Source organism: Esox lucius, chromosome 2, assembly GCF_011004845.1.
Source record: "Esox lucius isolate fEsoLuc1 chromosome 2, fEsoLuc1.pri, whole genome shotgun sequence".
NCBI lineage: Eukaryota > Metazoa > Chordata > Actinopteri > Esociformes > Esocidae > Esox > Esox lucius.
The window spans coordinates 34647996-34669014 of NC_047570.1; the positions used below are offsets into that span (position 1 = coordinate 34647996).

Genomic DNA, 21019 nt, shown 5'->3' on the forward strand with positions numbered 1-21019 from the left:
GGAGGTCTCCATGTCACCTGCACTGCATTCTGCATACGCCGTCTCTAGCCTAGTTTATACTCCTAAACACATCCTTGGTCCTGATCTATTTACGCCAATCAGATCTGATCCCCAGCCAGATCACGCGTCTTTTAAATGTCTAAATCTAAAATGTGCAAAATGTGGGGACAGTCAGGATGCCGACGTCAGGACAAAGAAACCATGTTAAAACAAAGTGCCACAGCTGATTTTGTCCAGAATGTCTGCTAAATTTGTTGAATAAGTGGAGTTGCCAAGTGTTGGGGACGAGAGAAGCATCTTTAGCTGGGATTAGCCCAACGATTTACCATCACCAGCGACTACGCAATCAGTCATTATTCTGTTTCCTCCACACTGTACCATCCTAGCTACTCTGTTTCCTCTACACTGTACCATGGTAGCTACTCTGTTTCCTCTACACTGTACCATGGTACCAGTAAGGCAGACAGAGCGAATGATCAGCGAGGGCAAGTTAGCAATAGCAAGCCTGCGGCTAGAAATGTCACCTAAAGTGTCAACAACCTATAGTGGATAGCCCATAGTTACCCGACCAATCACACACCAAACAGACCTGGGTCACATGCATGTAAAATAATGCTTTCGCATTTTGCATCATTCAACTTTGATCAACCCTTTAAAAAGTAATACAGTTCAATAATCAGCATGCATTTCCTCCAGACACATCGCTGGTGTCATTCGAGGCTTCAAAAAGACCTAACTACTTCCTGGTGGCGAATCGCAGTGGCCATGTTAGGCTGAGCAAGTGGGACGAGAGTGAAGCATTCTGGGACGCGGCTACGTTCGTCCTGCACCGGGACACTTGGATCCAGGGTTACGTCTCCCTGGAGGCTTTCACCAGGCCACGCTTCTTCCTCCACTTCACGTCATCCTGGATCCACCTCATGAAGTACAAACACACCGACGGATTCCGCAAAGCGACACTCTTCAAACTGACCGGTGAGTAGGAGGGACCAGAGGCCTGGGGAGGCTGCGTGACAAGAGAAGGTTTGACATGTTTGGCATTGACAGTTATTCATGCTAACAACGAAGCCTTTATTTTGATGAGAGAATTTTCAAAATGGCCGTTCTGAACGTCAGAAGCTCTTGGTGAAGATGAGTCACGTTGTGCTCCAGCTACCAGCTGCATCCCATTATGTGCTGCCTGTGTCAAGACTGGGTGACAGCTGAGGACCAGAGACAAAAAACTCTCGCTTTGGAGTTTGGGCTACTAACCCCCTGGTCTTAAAGGGCCTCTGCCCTGCCAACCCCCCAGACCTCCTAACCACGGCCCCTTAGTGGGGGCTTGGTGGCGCAGGCACGGCACCCCAAACGGCAAGGCCCTGCAGCTGTTGCCCGGCACACTCCCACCTCGGGGAGAAACGACAGCTTTTGTCATTGGCGAGTGGCGAATGGCTGATGTGTGCCTTTAATCACAGACATGTTGAGATGTAGAGTGGGGAGGGGGGTGGTGTTAGAGGGGTGGAGGGGGAGGGGGGTGGTGTTAGAGGGGTGGAGGGGGAGGGGGGTGGTGTTAGAGGGGTGGAGGGGGAGGGGGAGGGGGGTGGTGTTAGAGGGGTGGAGGGGGAGGGGGGTGGTGTTAGAGGGGTGGAGGGGGAGTGGGGTGGTGTTAGAGGGGTGGAGGGGGAGTGGGGTGGTGTTAGAGGGGTGGAGGGGGAGTGGGGTGGTGTTAGAGGGGTGGAGGGGGAGGGGGGTAGTGTTAGAGGGGTGGAGGGGGTGTGGGGTGGTGTTAGTGGGGTGGTGTTAGAGGGGCGGAGGGGGAGTGGGGTGGTGTTAGTGGGGTGGTGTTAGAGGGGCGGAGTGCGAGTGGGGTGGTGTTAGTGGGGTGGTGTTAGAGGGGTGGAGTGGGAGTTGGGTGGTGTTAGTGGGGTGTTGGTAGAGGGGTGGGTTGCCTCATGCTATGGCTCTGCCATGCCTGGCCCCCCAGACCAGAGGCTTTTCCCAACAAAGGCCGACCAGCTCCTAGTTCACACATACCAAGACAGGGGCTTCGCCGCGGCTAATGCCCAGGGTTGAAACATTCGACTGCGGGAAGGGGAACAGGGAACAAGTGGGTCCAATACTGGGCCGTTGTGGTTCTTTTATCGTATTAACCAACTTTCACATCGGATGAATAAACTGATCTGTCGATGTCGCAGTATTAAAGTAAACGAGATCTATAGAGCTCTGAACACCCTCTGCCTTAACCTCTCGCTCAGAGCTGTCCTGCCGCTGCTACCGATGCAGGCTGGGAAATTACAGGGGCTAAAAATATGTCAGCGATTTGTTTTAGTTAATGGAAAAGTTTTACCAGCATAGCAGAGTCCACACGGGCAGAGGCAGATTGGGTTTCTCGCTGACAGCAGTGGATGCCGAACATAGCCGACCAGAGGAGGTCCGAAGGGGTTTGGCAGAGTCCAGATGATGGCCTCTAAGGAGTGATGCCCCCTCGAACCCACCAGAGACCCTGCTATAGAATTTGCCACAGGGGTTACATTTTCTCATTGTGACCATTTTGTGCTGAAGCACAGTTTACTGACAATGTGGAAAAAAATATGTTTTCCACATTTACCAACATCTTGTTTCAGAGACACAAGCACACAGTCTCCATTGTGCTATGGACGTTCCTGAGATCAGTAAAGCATGATGGTAGTAGTATAGGTGTTATTTTCAACTAATTTCTACTAGCTTCACTAGAAGGTGATGGCATTCACAAACACACAAGGACACTGCTGGCACGTCTTATTTTGGGGTAACTACTTTGAAGTAAAATGTCAACAACAACAAATCTCTCTTTCTTCACCTTTACCAAGTGCTTATTTTCAACCCATTCAAATAATGTTACGCAACATCCTTACATCAAGTTTGGTATTTTCCCTCAGGCTCTGTGTCGGACAGCCCCACAGGTCCTCGATGCCAGTGGAGGTATGAGTCGTGCGTCAGTCCCTGCTTCAGAACATGCAGTGACCCTTCAAGGACGGCATGTGTCACCATTCCAAAGTAAGGTTGCACAAAGTGACACCACTGTGTGTCCTAAAATAGCCCCCTATTCCCTAAGTTCTATACTGCTTTAGGCCGGGACACTGATCAAAGGTAGTGTTCTACATAGAGGATAGGCTTCCATTTGGAATGTGACCTACTTTAACAGAGACAATGGCAAAATCTGCTGTAAATCTTTAGCTCAGGGTTTCCTAAAACCTCTCCATGGATCTCCTCAGATGTTCTAGTTTTAAACATTATTTGGCGTACTTGATTTAATCACTCCAAGGTTTGAAGAAAAAGGGTCCTAAAATATTTCTATGTCATGTTTGTGCCAATATGTACCCCATGTCATCTAAAGCAGTTGCAGTCAAACTTGGTATTTTATGGCTGAGGGAGTTACAGCATGATCGTGATTTTCTTATGTGTTGTGCATAATACATACATACACAAACAACATGGTATACATCCTGAGCAAAATGGGAGGTTTTATTTTGAAAGTCACAGACTGCAAGAAAGGTTTGTCAGAGTTGGGATGGGCCGACAACACCTTGTCCATCAGCGCCTGCTTCAACTGGAGTAAAGCCTGTTTACACTACATCATCCAATCAGCTGCTGTCAACTTCCTGACCACTGAGTGTCGTCTTTACTGCCCGCGTGGGCACAAAGAGAGGCTTAGCCATAGTCGACCAGCCCTCAATGAAGTGTAGGTAGTATACTACCGTCCCAAGAAAGGACCTTCGTTTCTTCTGAGGTGGGACATCAGTGATGTCTTCCATAAGGTCAGTTTCAGTCACACATGTAATGGTCTGCACCTTCTCAGAATCTGCAGCAACACCATCGGCACTGATTACATGCCCTAAGAACTTGGTTGAGCTTCTCATATTGATTAGGGGAAGGTAAGTCTGGTAAGTTTGATAACGTGTAGAAAACGCGTTGCTTTCCCACCGTCCAACTTATGCCTGGAAAAGATGGCCTCGTTCTCAACTATGAGCTGGATGAGCTTCTCCTTACAACCCAGAGACAGTTTGCATGTGTCAGTGTCAATGTCAGTCAACCCTGGGTAATCTAAGACACCACAAGACTCTCTGTTTAGCCAACTAGAATGGTTGGGACTGTAGAAATCTGACCTTGGTGATGACCTTGAACTTCTGGGATCAATGATGACCGCACTGCCAGCTGAGATGTTCTGCGTATCTCGTAGTCTTCCCCAGACTACAAGTTCCTGCACAGGCTCCAAAGTCACAGCACTCTTCAGTCTCACTGTTCCCGCCCTGTAGGGCACAGTACTTCTGTATCTCCATCTCTCCACATTAGCCACCATGCTGACCATCTTGCTCTCCTCAATATTGTCACTCTGACGTGTGGACATCTTCTCCCAGACATCACCCTGTCATCTTGAGATGGTCGATCAAGTGTTTCAGTAGATTACTGCCTAAGATCAGGTCATCGTTCTGGCCTTCATTTTTGGGATGGCTGGGCAACCTTTGGTGGGAGTGAGTATCTCCTCTCTCCAATGCTCATCCAGCCTCTCATGAACTTCTGAGGCACTCCACTGCTGTAAAGGTTTACACTTGAATATTATTGACAGCTCAGGGTCTGGGCAATGTCTGGTGAACATTACTGTGAGCTCACGAGAAGGATCTTCAATACTCTTATTCGGTCTCTTCAAACAGTCCAAAGTAACGTCCATAGCCCTGTTCAGCCTGAGCCAGTAGTCAAATGGCTGCTCCCCGGTCATAGGTGAAATGGCATAAAATTCAGCTAGGGTCCTGTTTGAGATAACAGTGTCACTGAAATGTTGCTTTATTATGTCAGGAACGGTACTCGGGCCGACAGACAAACCAACAGAGTGGTTCCTACGTAGGCCCACTTTAACAACATCCCTGGCTCTGCCCTTTAGCCTACTCAAGCCCTCCTCCGCCTGGCTCACTACAGATGACCCTTTTTTTCCCGCATGTAATTCATCTCCTCCCATTCATAGATTGTGCATTTCTCAGAGCCATCACCCCTAAAGTCCATTGGCTCCTTGACATCAGACCTCAACTCCAAGGCAAAACACGTCCACAGAATTAGAGCGGCATTGTGTTTCCTCACAACACCGCCACATACCTTGGACTCGAAACAAGGGGCAATGTCTTCCCCAGGCGGAGTGGCCAATTTGACGTGCAGTGCCCGCAGTCAAATCAATAGAAACCTCCCCATTCCCTGGGTTTGGAGAGACGGTCACACCAGGCAATGTGACGAGTCTCGACGCGAGTAGCATCCTCCGTTTCCCCAAAACCCTCAATCCTCGGCATGGGTGCAGACATCAGTCTAATATAGGCTGGACCGCTACCGGCTGGTGGCGAGAGACTAAATGATAGAAGGCTTTTACCCCTCCCAAAACCTTCCATTAACACAATAGAAATATGGTATGGGTAAGCAAAATAACTGATACACACCCCCCACCCCACCAGCAAGCTACACAAGCCAACCAATGAGAATGGAAATGGAGTGACAAGGGAAATCGCCGATAATACTCTGTCACACTTGCAATAGTTTTTCATACACCCTTTGTTTTCTCTGTAGAGTGGAGGGATGTCAGCCTCTGTGTCCAGATCACATGGTGTTGGATGAGGTCACACAGAGATGTGTCCACACGGAAGACTGTGAGTAGCAAAACCTTCCACTTTTCTCTCTACTGCTCATTTTGATCTGCCAAGATGCATACATGGGGATACCTTTGTCTGGTCTGTATCTAATTAAGTACCGGAACTATTACATTCAAAAGAAACGGAACCTAATTAATTTTCATAGGTCCCGTAATTTAATTTTTCTAAATGTGAAAAAAGTGTGGGCCTTGGGGAAAAATATTTTGGTGACCCTTGACTCTCTTTTCTGTCCTGTAAGTCTTGCATGTTGTCTTCCAATTTATCTGGAGCCACATATCCAATACCTCTTGTCTTTTCCCCTTGCTCTCCTTTCTGGTTTTGTAAAATGAGTCAACAAACAACTCATACACGTGAAGGTCGCATGAAACTTACCCCTTACACGTGTTCCCTCCTGATCTCCAAATACAGGAGATGGTCACAGTAACCGATCACATTTCTGAGGCGCTGAGATACTCAAAGCTAACATCTGTTTAATCACGCTCAACACTCTAATCCACCACTGCTATGAGCCATGAGCTGCGTGGCGGAATTTCGGCCACAAGGGATGAGTTGGCCCCGCCTTCCCTCGCACTCTTTCCCTCTCCGGCACTTTCTCCCTCTTTCTTTCCTACTGTCCCTCTTTGTTTTTATCTTTCACTAACTCTCCCTCCCTCCCTGCCCGCCCCCCTCTCACCCCTCGTCTCTGGCCAGTAACAGAGCTTATCTAACAGTTGTTTTATTGTCTGTGCTCCAGGCATTAAGCCACCAGTTGCCGGGCGGCCCATTACCACCGTCAGCAGCACCGAGTCAACAGCCGCAGCTGTCGCTACGACCGCCAGCAGCCGCCCGGCTAGCCCTGGCCTCGTCACGGCACGCTCCACTGCGTCCCCCGGCCCCCCAGGGGTCCTTGTCACCACCACCCCGACGGACGCGGGCCGTCCCACATCGGCCACCGCCACCCCCCTTCTGACGACCTCCACCTCCCCGTCTGAATTGGACGCCCGGACCACCATGACCGAAGCGGCTCCACCTGTTACCTCTCCGGCCGTGCCGACCCCGGAGACTCCCTCCCACGTCCCTGCTGTAGGACCTGATGTGGAGGTGGTTGAGGCTGTATCGGCGGTGGAGACGTCCTCCGTCTTTCCTTCCACTACGGTAGGCCGCGTGGAGAGGACAACCGCGGTCCCAAGCCCTGTGGGCCGCAGCACAGAGAAGACCAGCCAGGTCCCCTTTCCTGTCACCACCTCCAACACCACCTGGCCCCCTTCGTCCACTACAGTGGGGCCCTGGGTGAGCTCCACTGTAGGGCCTACTCAGACCAGCACCCTGCCTACGCTATCTGTCTTTCCCACCAAGACGACCATCAGGGTCACCACACTTCCAACAGACACGGTGTCTCCTTTGTTCAGCATCAGTAGTCCACAGCCTACTGCAGTCACAGAGACATCCAGAGGCACAGCCAAGACTACAGATAGAATCACAACTCCCCTAACCACCCTTTCACTACACACAGAGTCAAGAACCAAGCCTGTCATCATTGAAACAACCCAGCGAACAACGACTGTGCCTCTCCCTCTCGGTGTCACGACTACAGTTGCTACCACAGTTTCGTCTCTGCCACCGACGACCCCGTTTCACACCTCAACTGTGACAAAACCACCAGAACCCACTTCAAAACACATCACAGAGTCAACCTCGCCTGTCATCCCCTTCACTACAATCAAAACAACAGCGTCCTTACGCACAGAGACAACACACCCACTGATTTCCATGGTTAGCACAGAGAAGATGGTACACACCTCTACGGAGGTCAGGACGTCCGTAACACATGTTCCTGAGCCACCGACAACCCCTGTTGTTGACAAGTTGCCAACATCAACAACGACATCAACCACACCTAGGCAACTCACTTCGCAGTGGACGGGAAGACCTAAGAAAACAACAATTTCAGTCACTATGGCAACGTCAGCACCCTCGGCAACGGCCAGTACCTCCGAAACGACGACCGTTGCCCCACCTGTGAAGTTAACGGACACGGTAACAACGACACCTCGTCCACCAGCGACATCTTTGGCGTCCACCGAGAAGACATCCCGGCCTACCAGTGTCGCAACCACAGAAAGAACCAGGACTGAAGGTGTAGACTGGAGACTGACTGCAACCACTACCGCCGGTCCCTCCGCGACACAACCAATCCCTCCTGAACCATCCATCACAACCACCAAACCTCCAGAGGTTCCTGTAACGACCTCCCAGACCACCTTCCCTACTTCTACCTCAGTCTCGACAACCACCAGGGTGATGGTCCCGACCATATGGCCTGTTTCACCGGTGTCACTCACAGGGACTGCTACTGTACCACGACCTGCGACGTCCCAGGCTCCGACCCAATTGAAGACCACAGAACTTTGGGGTCCGCCGCACCGTGAATCCCCCTCCACCTCCTCGGTCTTTACGTCTAGTACAGAGAGGGTAACCACACCTGAGATCTCTGTGAAACCTGATGTCAGCACAAAACTGGAAGTGTCTCCCCACCAAGTAATCTCCGCAACTCCCGTCACAGGTCTGCTTCAACCAGTTCCAACATCTACACAGCCGGTCATCACCATGGGTACCTCAGATACCATGATGACCACAGCCAAAACCTCCACCATGGCCGACACTTCAGCCGTGGTGATTTCAACTTCCAGGAGCGAAAGACCAGAGAGGCCAGTGACACCAGAACCTCTCACTACTATGGTCTCCACAACAACTGTCCCACCTCTACCTGGTGTCGATACCACCACCATCAGACCTGTGACTATACGACCTCTAACAGAGACCACCAGGACGCCTCCGGACACAGGGAGGGTGGAAGTATCCACTGCAACTACACAACAGCCAACATCTTCCTGGTCTGGTCCAATAACAACCACCCCCTTCACCTCTACGACCACCCGCCCAGAGCGAGTCACCACCAGGGTGGTCTCCAGCACGACAGCACCCGCCACCACCAGGACCACCCGCCCAGAGAGAGTCACCACCAGGGTGATCTCCAGCACGACAGCACCCGCCACCACCAGGACCACCCGGCCAAAAACCACAACCCACAGGACAACAACCGGACGGGTTCCCACGACAACGTCCAGAGCCACTGCAACTGTGAGATCCACCGGCATACCGCCAAGCACAGACAGGGTAACCATAGCAATGAGGCCGACGGTGGTCCCAACCACCAGCGTTCGAGCCACAATGAAGCCAGTCACCACAGCCAGAACCACTGAATATCCAGCAGATGTCAGCAGCACCGTCTCTACGTCCGAGACAACCACAACCGCAGCTTCCTCTGTGCCCATCCCAAGCCTGACCGTGGTAACATTGTCTACTGCGGTCCCCGCAGGCAAGACCACAGTGGCGGAACCAGCTAAGTCCACCACTCCAGTAGAAAGGATAGAAACATCCAGCACCAGAGTGACTCCCACAGCCAAGGAGCCAACCACAACTAGGACCCCTGTGCCCGGCCTGGTGACCTCTACAGAGGTCGGAGCAACTCCAGGTGTCAAGCCAAAGGTCACCACAGAGTTTACGCCAGCTGTGCCTGCAACCGCGTCAGTCCCTGCCTTGCCCACTACTGCCACCCCAGCTTCTACTGCAGTGACAGATGGAGTGGACAGAGTGTCTCCATATACCACACCAGAGAGGACTCCGTCGCCATCACCAGTGTCTCCATATACCACACCAGAGAAGACTCCATCACTGTCACCAGTGTCTCCATATACCACACCAGAGAAGACTCCATCACTGTCACCAGTGTCTCCATATACCACACCAGAGAAGACTCCATCACTGTCACCAGTGTCTCCATATACCACACCAGAGAAGACTCCATCACTGTCACCAGTGTCTCCATATACCACACCAGAGAAGACTCCATCACTGTCACCAGTGTCTCCATATACCAAACCAGAGAAGACTCCATCACTGTCACCAGTGTCTCCATATACCACACCAGAGAAGACTCCATCACTGTCACCAGTGTCTCCATATACCACACCAGAGAAGACTCCATCACTGTCACCAGTGTCTCCATATACCACACCAGAGAAGACTCCATCACTGTCACCAGTGTCTCCATATACCACACCAGAGAAGACTCCATCACTGTCACCAGTGTCTCCATATACCACACCAGAGAAGACTCTGTCGCCATCATCAGTGTCTCCACATACCACACCAGAGAAGACTCCGTCGCCATCATCAGTGTCTCCACATACCACACCAGAGAAGACTCCATCGCCATCATCAGTGTCTCCACATACCACACCAGAGAGTATAGAACCCCCAGCTAAGGCTACTACCACAATGGCCGTGTCCTCTACTAGGATGTGTACTGTAAGTACACTAGAAGTTTCCTATTTGTCTAGGGTGAACTCTTTTTGAAAAGGTGCTTTTTGAATGTGACTAATAAAACTTTGAAACTTTAAAATAATGAATAATCCTTGTAAATATCTGATATACTCTATTTATGTCTCTCTCTAGTCAGTTCAGCCAATCTCTACAGTCTTGTAAATTGTTTTTGTACAGCGTTTTCATGGTTATGTTTAATCCTTATGGTTTTCAGTAAGTGACGGATGTTTTTCCTGTCAGCCTCCTTATTCAGAGATGGTAGATGAGTGTACCAAGAATATCTGTGTGAGTGGCCAGCTGGTTATGTTCAACAAGTCCCAGAACTGTCCGTATGACGCCACCCCTCCTAACTGCGGTCTGCTCGGCTTTGCCATCCTGGTCAACGGCGACAAGTGCTGCCCACAGTGGGACTGCCCATGTGAGAGAAACCTCCACACACATACAAGCACACATGCACACAAAATACTGGTGTTCTTACCCTGTCAGCAGTCTATGGGGGTTCCACGCTTTGATTGAGTCTTCCGGCACTGTCTCCAAATGCTAGTATTTTGGCATTTGTGGCACGAATCCCAGAGACCGATATTAGACACATCATATCCAAATCACGTCCATTGATTGTGAGGAAAGGCCCCTGGGGATTTGCGGTCCACACCAGTTATATTAAAATATGCACACACACACACACGCACGTACGCATACATGCACGCACACACACACACACACACACACACACACACACAGAGGCACACAGACGCATTTCCCAGTATACAGATTTCTGTTGTCCTGTCATCGCCAGGTCGCTGCTCCGTGTTTCCTGACCTGAACGTGATCACGTTCGATGGCAACAGTGTGGCTGTCTATAAGGCTGCCTCTTACATCGTGAGCCAGCTCCCAAACGAGACCATCAGTGTCGTGGTCCAGGAATGTCCTGCTGCCTCGGACTCGGTGAGGCCGGGAAACTGGAGACTATGCAACGTTTTATATCCCTGGACAATGTATTGCCCTCCATCACGGTCAGACAGTGGTACGGCTTTAGGAGAGCTTCTGTTATCTAGGTTTCTTTTTAATTCATGATAATACTTCCATCCAAAGCTGCTGTGGAATTTCACCAACCTGTGCCTGGTGGCTCTTAACATCACCCACAAGACCAACCATGTGATCATCAACAGATTGCAGAGGAGGGTCAGTCTTCTCGTCAATTGTTTTATCTCCTCCATCTATTCTTTAGCTCCTCCTTCATCTCATTGTTAGCTCTTCCTTCATCTCGTCTTTAGCTCCTCCTTGGTTTGTTCTTTAGCTCCTCCTTCATCTCATCTTCCCCTCCTCCATCTCGTCTTTAGCTCCTCCGTCGTCTCATTTTAAGTTCCTCCTCTGTGTCATCTTTAGATCCTCCGTCATTTCTTTTAACACCTAAATATTTTCTATATTTTCTTCCTCTACCTGCCTTTTATGTTTGTATCTCACTCAGCTTACCTCTCCATTTTTATAATATTCAACAAAGGACAGGAAGTAAAATGTATCACACCAAAGACCTAAAAAGAGATATGATGATGTAACACATTATTTGTAGCAAATGAGATTACAACTAACGTACCCACCAAAATGTTGGATAATCACGAGATTTATATCTCCCAGCTGTATGTGAACTCAAGGTACGCCAAGCCGCGGTTCAAGAAGTTCGGCTTTGAGGTCTTGGACACAGGCAACATGTATCTGATCCGAACGCCGGCCGGACTGAGCCTGCAGTGGTTCCACAGCACGGGCATGATGGTCATCGAGACGGAGAGCTACGACAACAAACTGCCCACCATGGGCCTCTGTGGTACGTGCCCGAGTTACGGTTTACGAGGACATTGGCACGTGGCTTACGAGGACACATGCATACATTTGAGGGTTAGCGTGTCATTGTCACGTGTCGTTCCCCAGGAGTTAGTAGGGTGATTGAGGCGAGCATTTAATAGGGCTACTTTAAATATTGTGCATGGCCAAAATCCAGCCCACACCCGGCTTCCCTCCAATAATCATCTCACTTCATCCGCTCCTTTCAACCGGTCGCGTCCATCCTCTTCGGCCCTCCTCCGATCACATCTCTTTCACCGCATCCTCCCACCCCACATCCAGGCCACTGCGATGGCAACCCAGCTAACGACCTGATGCTGTCCAACGGGACGACGATCGGGGAAGGCGAGGACCCGGCGCTGTTCATCGACAGCTGGCAGGTCCCGAACACCACCAGCTACGTCAGCCAGAGCCGGAGACGCGAGGTCAACTGCACCACCAGCGACTGTTCCCGGTGCCTGGACATGCTCCAGAACACCTCCTTCAGTCCCTGCCATGCTTTTGTAGGTTCCCCCCTACACACACACACACACACACACACACACACACACCCCGTTCTGTAGATGTTTAAACCTCAGAGAAAAGTAATTGAAAACCTTGTTTTATTCCTCCCACATTGTACCGCAGGTGCCTGTCAGTACCTTCTGCGAGGTGTGGGTGCGTGACGCGGAGTATGTCAACAACCCGTGTGTAGCGCTTGCAGCCTACGTCGCGTCCTGTCACAAGTTCAACGTTTGCATCGAGTGGAGGAGCCCGGACTACTGCCGTAAGACCTGTGTTTGTTTGTGAGGCGCTAGCTGCCCGACGAGACCGTGGCAGACCCGGCGCAGAACTCTGGGACATATTCCCGCTGTGTACTGTTATAGTACCGGTCCACTTCCTTGTGGGAAGGACAACTAGGTTCTAGCCATCGGCCGATGTTTTAATTCAATGCTCTTTGCCTCACTTACAAATATTATTCAATATAATTGCAGTCTGTAGTGTCATGGTTATGATCATCTCTGTGGGGTTAAAGTATTTTGTCTCGTTTCTCTATTCCCTCCTCTTCTCTCCTCCCTCTCTCATCTCCTCTCTTTTCTCTTTCCTCCCTCTGCCTCTACCTTTTCTCTTACCTTCTCTCTCCTCACCTTTCTCTCGTCTGTCCCTCATCCTCTCTCCTCTTTCCCTCATCCTCTCTCCTCTTTCCTATCACATCTGTTCCCTGGATTTCTGTCCCCTCTCCCCTCCTCTCCTCTCCTCTCCCCGCCCTATTTCCTCCCTCTCCCCTCCTCTCTCCTGTGTCGTCTCTCCTTCATTGTCTGTCCTGTCCCAGCCTTTATCTGCCCGGAGGAGCTGCGTTACCAGGCCTGCCTCCCAGGTTGTACAGCCCAGTCATGTTCCAACCATGACTTTGACTACAACCACGTGCAGTGTTCCGGCCTGACGGAGGGCTGTGTCTGTCCTGAGGGGACCCTGCTGCACCGACCCTATTCCGCCCTCTGTGTCCCCCAGGAGAAGTGCGGTGAGACACCCAGTCCGTTTTTGTTTTCCGAGAGCATGTTGTGGTATTTGGAAAGTATTAACATTTACACAGTCGCTGACTGTGAATCTCCTAACATTTTTTTTAATAATCTGTAATGAATGGATATTATGAATATGTAGATCAGTGGGAAGACTACAACCTTTTTCTCTTTCTCTTGGAGGTGACTGAGGTAAATGTGTTTTTTTAATAACTATTATTTTATATTAGAATTATTACTTCATATCAGAATATTGGGATGTAATAATACATAATTTACATTATCTAGAAGTCAACTGAGGCTTAGTGGCACTTCAGTTTGGGACGATGTTCCCTTGGCAACGGCTGGAATGGAATAACTGGGACAATTTTTTTTTAAACATGTCGCGGATCATCATTTCCATGTATTCGATTCCATCCTGTTCCCACCCTTCCAGCCGTTATGACAAGACGTCCTCCGATGGCAAGCCTCCTGTGCTTACAGAACGGACCCCATGCACGACCCCAGGGCCGGCTCTAGCCTTTTTGGGGCCCCATCCGCTATCAGCACCTAGTGGGCGGGGGGCCCTAAGCAACCGCTTATGTCGCTTATGCCAGGAACATAATCTGACGCGTGTGTGTGTGTGTGTGCACCCAACAGCCTGCACGGACAGTTCTGGCGTGCCCCACGCCCACGGTGAGGTGTGGAAGGCCTCAAAAGACGGCTGCTGTATGTACCGCTGTGACAACGACAGCGTGGTGCCCGTGGAGTACAACTGTTCCGCCGTGCCGCAGCCACTCTGCCGCCGGGCGGGCGAGGTCATCGTTGGCCTGGCGGACGACGCCTCCTGCTGCCCTCGGAGAGTCTGCGGTAAGCGGGATTTGCGGAAACCGTGGCAACGGTGTCTGATTGTAGTCCGCGGCGGCGGCGCCGCCTTTGAGAGGGTTTTGTAACTCGTGTCCGTCCGTCCGTCCAGTATGTAACCAGACCCTGTGTGACGTCTTCCCGCCGGAGTGTCAGTACGGGGAGAAACTGGTGTCGTACTTCAGAGAGGACTCTTGTTGCCCCGACTACGCCTGCGGTGAGTTGGCTGAAGCCTCTCCAGGCTCCCATCGCCGGGCCGCATCGGAACCGTGCATTAACCACGTTTTGCCAAAGTAGTTTCTTGTATGAACACTCTCGGGGGACGCCAAACGTCCGCTTGTTGTGCCGTTTTATTCAGGCCATGTTTCTAAAACCTCGGAAGATGTCCTCGGGATGTTCATTTGACACCAGAACACAGTCCAGTCCGTGGATGCACTGTCCTGAATGCCCATCCATAAAAGGATTTATTAGCTGCTCTGTTTTGCTTGTTTGCTTGGATAATTTTTATAGGGAATTGCATGAGGCCTTCTTGATTTATTACAGCACCCACAATTCAAGAGTTAATCAACTAGCACAGCGGGCAAAAACCTGGCCATTCTAAAACCTAGCTGATTTTATAGATGGCTCAGGGGTAGCCCTGAGGCAATATCACAATCATACAGTGTGATGTCCTTATTCTGCATTGTCTCTGTAATTTACCTGCCACAAATTTACAATGCAGAATATTATACAGAGAAAATTCACACTCAATAGGATCATGGGGCTTGCCAGGGTTATTGCTCCAATTGGGGAGCCAATATGAACACTGATGTACTAAATAAGTTAAATATAAACATTACTTAAATATAATATATATATTATAACTATGGATTGAATGTATATAATGTGTGTGTGTGCGTGTGTATACAGAGTGTGACCCAGAGCGCTGTGAGTTAGACATCCCAGCTTGTAGGGACGACCAGACCTTGATTGCTACCAGGGCTGATGGAAGCTGTTGTCTGGCACATATCTGCAGTGAGTAAACCACTACGAGCGTAACCATGACTCATCAACCACCGTGACTCACCCACAACCACTGTGACTCACCCACAACCACCGTGACTCACCCACAACCACCGTGACTCACCCACAACCACCGTGACTCACCCACAACCACCGTGACTCACCCACCACCGCAGCATGACCATGACTCACCCAGCAACCATGAGCTACAACACAACTACACTGTTACCAACGCAACCACAACGTCACCATAACTCAACCGAAACACAACCACAAAACACGAGTCCCATTCAGCCCCAGCTGTGTGTTTTTCTTCAGTGTGTGCTGCTTGTTCGGATGTGGTTCCTGAGTGCCAGAATGGAGAGGTGTTGACGGTGGACTTCAACAGTACAGACCGCTGTTGTCCCATCTACCACTGTGGTAAGTGCAACACACACCACCTTATTGCCAGCATGTGTGCGAAGTGCGCGTGTCTCTGAATTGTGTGTGTGTGTGTGTGTAGTTTGTGAGCCATATCGGTGCGCTGAAATCACCTGTCCCTTGGGAATGTCTGCTGTATCCATGTCCACTCCGGAGCGCTGCTGTCCTCAATACACATGTGGTAAAGTACCACAACTTTTACTTCTTACACCATCACAGAATAGGAAATGAGTGACAGACACGCTGTAACTCATATGTAGGGTATTCCTTTACAACCCTGTGTAGTGTATTCCTTTACAAACCTGTGTAGTGTATTCATTTACAAACCTGTGTAGTGTATTCATTTACAAACCTGTGTAGTGTATTCATTTACAAACCTGTGTAGTGTATTCATTTACAAACCTGTGTAGTGTATTCATTTACAAACCTGTGTAGTGTATTCATTTACAAACCTGTGTAGTGTATTCATTTACAAACCTGTGTAGTGTATTCATTTATAAACCTGTGTAGTGTATACATTTACAAACCTGTGTAGTGTATTCATTTACAAACCTGTGTAGTGTATTCATTTACAAACGTGACAATTATTTTGTTTTCCTATTTTGCAGAGTGTGCATGTGACAAAATGTCAAGTCCAAAGTGCTCATTGGTAGGTTACTGTTTCATACAACTCTAAATGATAATGTAGTAGTTTAACCTTTATATATACTGTAGATGTTTTAATTCATATTAACTGATATGTTGTCACACCTATAGGGTGAAACCCTGCAGGAGGACAGGGCTTCCCTAGCAGACCCAGTGAACCAGTGTGGCTGTAAGAGATTCAGTTGTGGTAAGTGGACACAGCAGGACACACAGGCCACCATATCCTACCTGTCCCATCTGTAACCTACCTGTCCCATCCGTAACCTACCTGTCCCATCCGTAACCTACCTGTCCCATCCATATCCTACCTGTCCCATCCGTAACCTACCTGTCCCATCCGTAACCTACCTGTCCCATCCGTAACCTACCTGTCCCATCCATATCCTACCTGTCCCATCCGTAACCTACCTGTCCCATCCATATCCTACCTGTCCCATCCGTAACCTACCTGTCCCATCCGTAACCTACCTGTCCCATCCGTAACCTACCTGTCCCATTTCTAACCTACCTGTCCCATCCGTAACCTACCTGTCCCATCCGTAACCTACCTGTCCCATCCGTAACCTACCTGTCCCATCCGTAACCTACCTGTCCCATCCGTAACCTACCTGTCCCATCCGTAACCTACCTGTCCCATCCGTAACCTACCTGTCCCATCCGTAACCTACCTGTCCCATCCGTAACCTACCTGTCCCATCCGTAACCTACCTGTCCCATCCGTAACCTACTTGTCCAATCAATAGCAATATGAACAACATTTGAAAGATTTCTTCTGCACATTTCCAGTGCACCTTTGACTTCCAGCATGTTCATGCTTGTGTATTTGCATGTGTTTGTGTGTGTGTTAACCCCTTTCCAAAGTGCGTGAGGCAGTTTGTGTGTACGGTGAGCGAGGTGTGATGCATCCAGGACAGACCCTGGTGGAGCATGGTGAGGACGGTGTTTGTCTGACCACTCAGTGCACCCGGAGCCTGGACCAGACCACAGGTTTCCACCGCCTGCGAACCACCACCAGCAACTGCTCTGCCCACTGCCAGCCGGTTAGTCCACTATAACCCCGGTGATGATAGCGGGGTACCCCAGTTGCTGGAGATACTGCAGTGGCGCCAAGGCCATGCTACTAGCCCTACTTCCAATGTTGCTAACACATAACTAGTAGTCTTACTGCTAATATTGCTAACACATAACTGTTAGCCCTACTGCTAATATTGCTAACACATAACTACTAGACATACTGCTAATATTGCTAACGCGTAACTACTAGATATACTGCTAATATTGCTAACAGAGAACTATTAGCCCTACTGCTAACGCATAACTACTAGACATACTGCTAATATTGCCAACACATAACTAGAAGCCCAACTGCTAATATTGCTAACACATAACTTCTGCTCCAGCTAAAACAGATACTACTATCCCTACAGCTAATATTGCTAATTCAAATAGTACCAGACCAATATTTCTTATACAGCACTGTAACTATTACTACAGTATCTGACTCAGTTGGTAGAGGCAACAAGGGTTATCGGTTCATTTCCCACAGGGGCCCGGTTCAAAAATGGACATTGTATGAATTATATGAATATCGTTGTTATTGTAACATTTACAGTACTGACTGTATGTTATAGAATCAGATATACATCCCTCCCAAAGACCAGACGTCGTGCTGTGGTGTCTGTAAGAACATCTCCTGTCTCTACCAAAACAAAAATGGCACAGCAATCCTCTACAAGGTACTGGAGGAAACACTGGTCCATTCTCACTCCTTTTCTCAGTTTTCTCCTTCTTGTTACTTTTCTTGTTGTCCACAGTCTTCTTCTTTTCTATTTTTCTCAGCGTCATCTTCTTTTCCTTCTTAATATATTCAGTGGCTGTGTTGCAACTTTGTGTTGCAGAGTTGTTTTGAACTTTTCTGTTTTGTTTTTCCAGCCGGGGAAGTCGTGGGTGTCTAACTGCACAAAGTATGAGTGTACAGATACCCTGTCAGGACCCACCCTGGTCTCATACTCCTTCAGCTGCCCTCCCTTCAACGAGACAGACTGTATGAAGGTATAGATAACAAACACACACACACACACACACACACAGACAGTTAACATGCACGCACACACTGGTGGTAACATTTCTTTTACAATCCCGTCTCCAAAAAGGTTGGGACATGCGCAAAATTTAAATAGAAACCGAATGCAATGTTGTGCAAATAATTTAAAGCCTATATACAATAGAAAATAGTACAGAGTCAACATGTTATTGTTTCTAAAAAATACATTCGAATTTGATGCCAGCAACACGTTCCAAAAATGTTGGGATTCAATTGTCAACAAGTCAGGAAACATGACTGGGTATTAACCAGATTCTGGGGAAAATGTTTGTCCCTGTTTATAGGGACACCCAGTACTCACACACACACTGTATCCCGACTCATACACAATCTAACAACAGGTGCAGCTCTGGGTGTGTCTGTGCAACATTACCATTCATTTCAGCTGTTGTTTTAGTTGACCCTTGACCCCTGAGAATTGCCTGCTGTGCTCCCCTTAGATTGGAGGGACCGTTGTGAGTTACATGGACGGATGCTGTAAGACGTGTGAGTACCTTCATGTCAAGCTGACAGTTTCCATGTGGCCGTGTCAGTGTTCACGCTGCCTAACACCGACCTGCATCTTCCCTTCGTCTGTCTGTCGGTCGATGCGTGTTTCCAAATGCATGTTCGAGCTTCAGTTTATTAAAACACAAAGACATGCTCCACATGCAATTTTGACTCCCCGAACTGTATGTGAAAGGTAATAGAAAAAGTACACGTCCACAAGAAGAACTAGCTTATTTTCCATGAGAAGGACTGACTTATTTTCTGTGAGACGAACTAATAACTTCGTCTCACAGTTACACTTGCCATAGTCATTGGGATGCCACGTCCTTCTAACCAAACACTTGAAAAGTATACAAGACAGATGAGATTGGGTTTATTTTTCTGCATTTCTTTTGTGTTCGCCTGCAAGCTGACCATCATGTACCGATTCCACCAGGTACCGGATATTCCCTGTTCCCCTTCCCCGTTAGTCCCCTGACTCCTACAGTTAACACAAACTGTGAACGAGGTACCCGTCACGGATTCAGATCAGTGAGACAACAAGGCTTGCCAGCACCATTGTTGATATCCAACAATGTACTCCCTCTTCTGAGGGGAAACACGGACAAAACCCGCTCTCAACAGTGTTTCGTTGACTGTACATTTTCCGCCACCATTTTGTCGCCACCTCTCTCAAATTGTCCTCAGAGGATCACACACACGACGCAGCCAAATCTTTCCCCGTTCTGCACTGTCGGTGCAGTGCATTGTTGATCGCCAACAATGTACTGTTGGTAGTGGCCGAGTAGTCTGCAATCCTCTAGGCATCTGCATGTCCTGTGTCTCGAATGGTAGAAAGTAATCCTGTAGTCTGGTCTTTGGAGTGGTGTGGCGTAGTTTGTGTTCTTCGACATTGTGTGATTCTGACCCTATGCTTGTGGTTGTCAATCCCCCCCCCCCCAACTAATTACGGTCTGCTGATTACACTCTGCATGCCATATTACCTGAATAATAGCATCACCAGCTTACATGTAGTTGATGCATTCCAGTGAAAGGGTGTCTGTTGACATTTTAAAGTAACTGCCCAGTGAGAGTCTCAGTTTTACAAGTTAATGTTGTTCATTTTCTCCTACACAATTAATGTTGACTATTTGAGGTGAAAGTTGAAAAAAATTAATAGAAATGAAAAACACCTCTATACCACTCCTCTTTGAACTATGTTCAGTAGGGTTACATCATTACTGTTTTTGAGTTGGTAAATCAACACTCAAGAGAAAAAACTAGCTGATCTGCTTTGCTGTTTCGCTATTGAAATCTGCAAACACTGGGCAGTTACTTCAAACTTTTCATTCTTACTTTTATTAGAGGTTTATTAGTGGGACTTTCACTCTTACAACATCTGAAACATCCATGTTACTAGGCACTAGTTCTAAAATGCTAAATTAGCTTCATGCAGTGTAACAGGGACATCATTTCTCATGTATTTTTGGCACAACATACGACATACACACAATGTCAGTTTTGAAACCATTGGCTTGTACTTCTAGGAATGCGTGAAAATAACAGCCACGATATTTCTTGACACTCACAGAGAATTGTCCAAGCATGGAAGACCTCTCACAGTTATAAAATAATGCGAACAGAGACGTTTTTTCGTCTCTGGTCTGTCATCCATTGCAGGGCAGTGCCTTGGGCTTAGCTAACACATGTCTTGTGCATGACTGACAATCTGACAGCATGAGGTCCATGATGCCTGCTAACCGTGAACAACAGACCAGTGCTACGATTTCATCTCCCGTTGTCTTTCTCCGTTCATGTTATTTGTTCATGTTTTTTACGCTTCTTTCTCTATGCAAGCTGCAAGTTCCGTATTGTTCTGTGCTACTTCAGAAACCATCCCGGCTGATACATGCGTATTGTCGTTGTGTTTTGTCAACCTTCCAGGTAAAGAAGACGGGAAGGCCTGTCAGAAGGTGACCGTGAGGATGACAATACGGAAGAACGACTGTCGCAGTAACAGACCGGTAACCATTTCACAGTAACGTCTCCTATCGCGACGCGCCATGTCGAGTGGGATTCGTCACCACGATAGCATATACGCCGCGGAACGTCAGAATTGGCGTAGCATTTTTCCCTGTGACCGTGTGCTGACACGCCGTGCCGATGATTCGTCTTTGTTCTCTCTC

At 48.7% G+C, this 21019-nt stretch overlaps 1 protein-coding gene across 1 annotated transcript in view; it reads left to right on the forward strand.

Moving 5' to 3' along the window:
* Window positions 1-21019, forward strand: part of otog (otogelin) — a 56893-nt gene that overhangs the window by 33966 nt on the left and 1908 nt on the right. Inside the window, exons 34-56 of the mRNA XM_020051418.3 lie at window positions 697-975; window positions 2898-3015; window positions 5566-5645; window positions 6382-9998; window positions 10254-10431; window positions 10810-10958; window positions 11106-11195; window positions 11649-11835; window positions 12135-12355; window positions 12480-12618; window positions 13165-13353; window positions 13991-14200; window positions 14307-14411; window positions 15104-15208; window positions 15515-15616; window positions 15699-15797; window positions 16225-16265; window positions 16373-16448; window positions 17123-17301; window positions 17893-17997; window positions 18194-18313; window positions 18806-18851; window positions 20778-20857. Coding sequence (XP_019906977.3) covers window positions 697-975; window positions 2898-3015; window positions 5566-5645; window positions 6382-9998; window positions 10254-10431; window positions 10810-10958; window positions 11106-11195; window positions 11649-11835; window positions 12135-12355; window positions 12480-12618; window positions 13165-13353; window positions 13991-14200; window positions 14307-14411; window positions 15104-15208; window positions 15515-15616; window positions 15699-15797; window positions 16225-16265; window positions 16373-16448; window positions 17123-17301; window positions 17893-17997; window positions 18194-18313; window positions 18806-18851; window positions 20778-20857 — 6515 coding nt within the window. The remainder of the gene's footprint in view (window positions 1-696; window positions 976-2897; window positions 3016-5565; window positions 5646-6381; window positions 9999-10253; window positions 10432-10809; window positions 10959-11105; window positions 11196-11648; window positions 11836-12134; window positions 12356-12479; window positions 12619-13164; window positions 13354-13990; window positions 14201-14306; window positions 14412-15103; window positions 15209-15514; window positions 15617-15698; window positions 15798-16224; window positions 16266-16372; window positions 16449-17122; window positions 17302-17892; window positions 17998-18193; window positions 18314-18805; window positions 18852-20777; window positions 20858-21019) is intronic.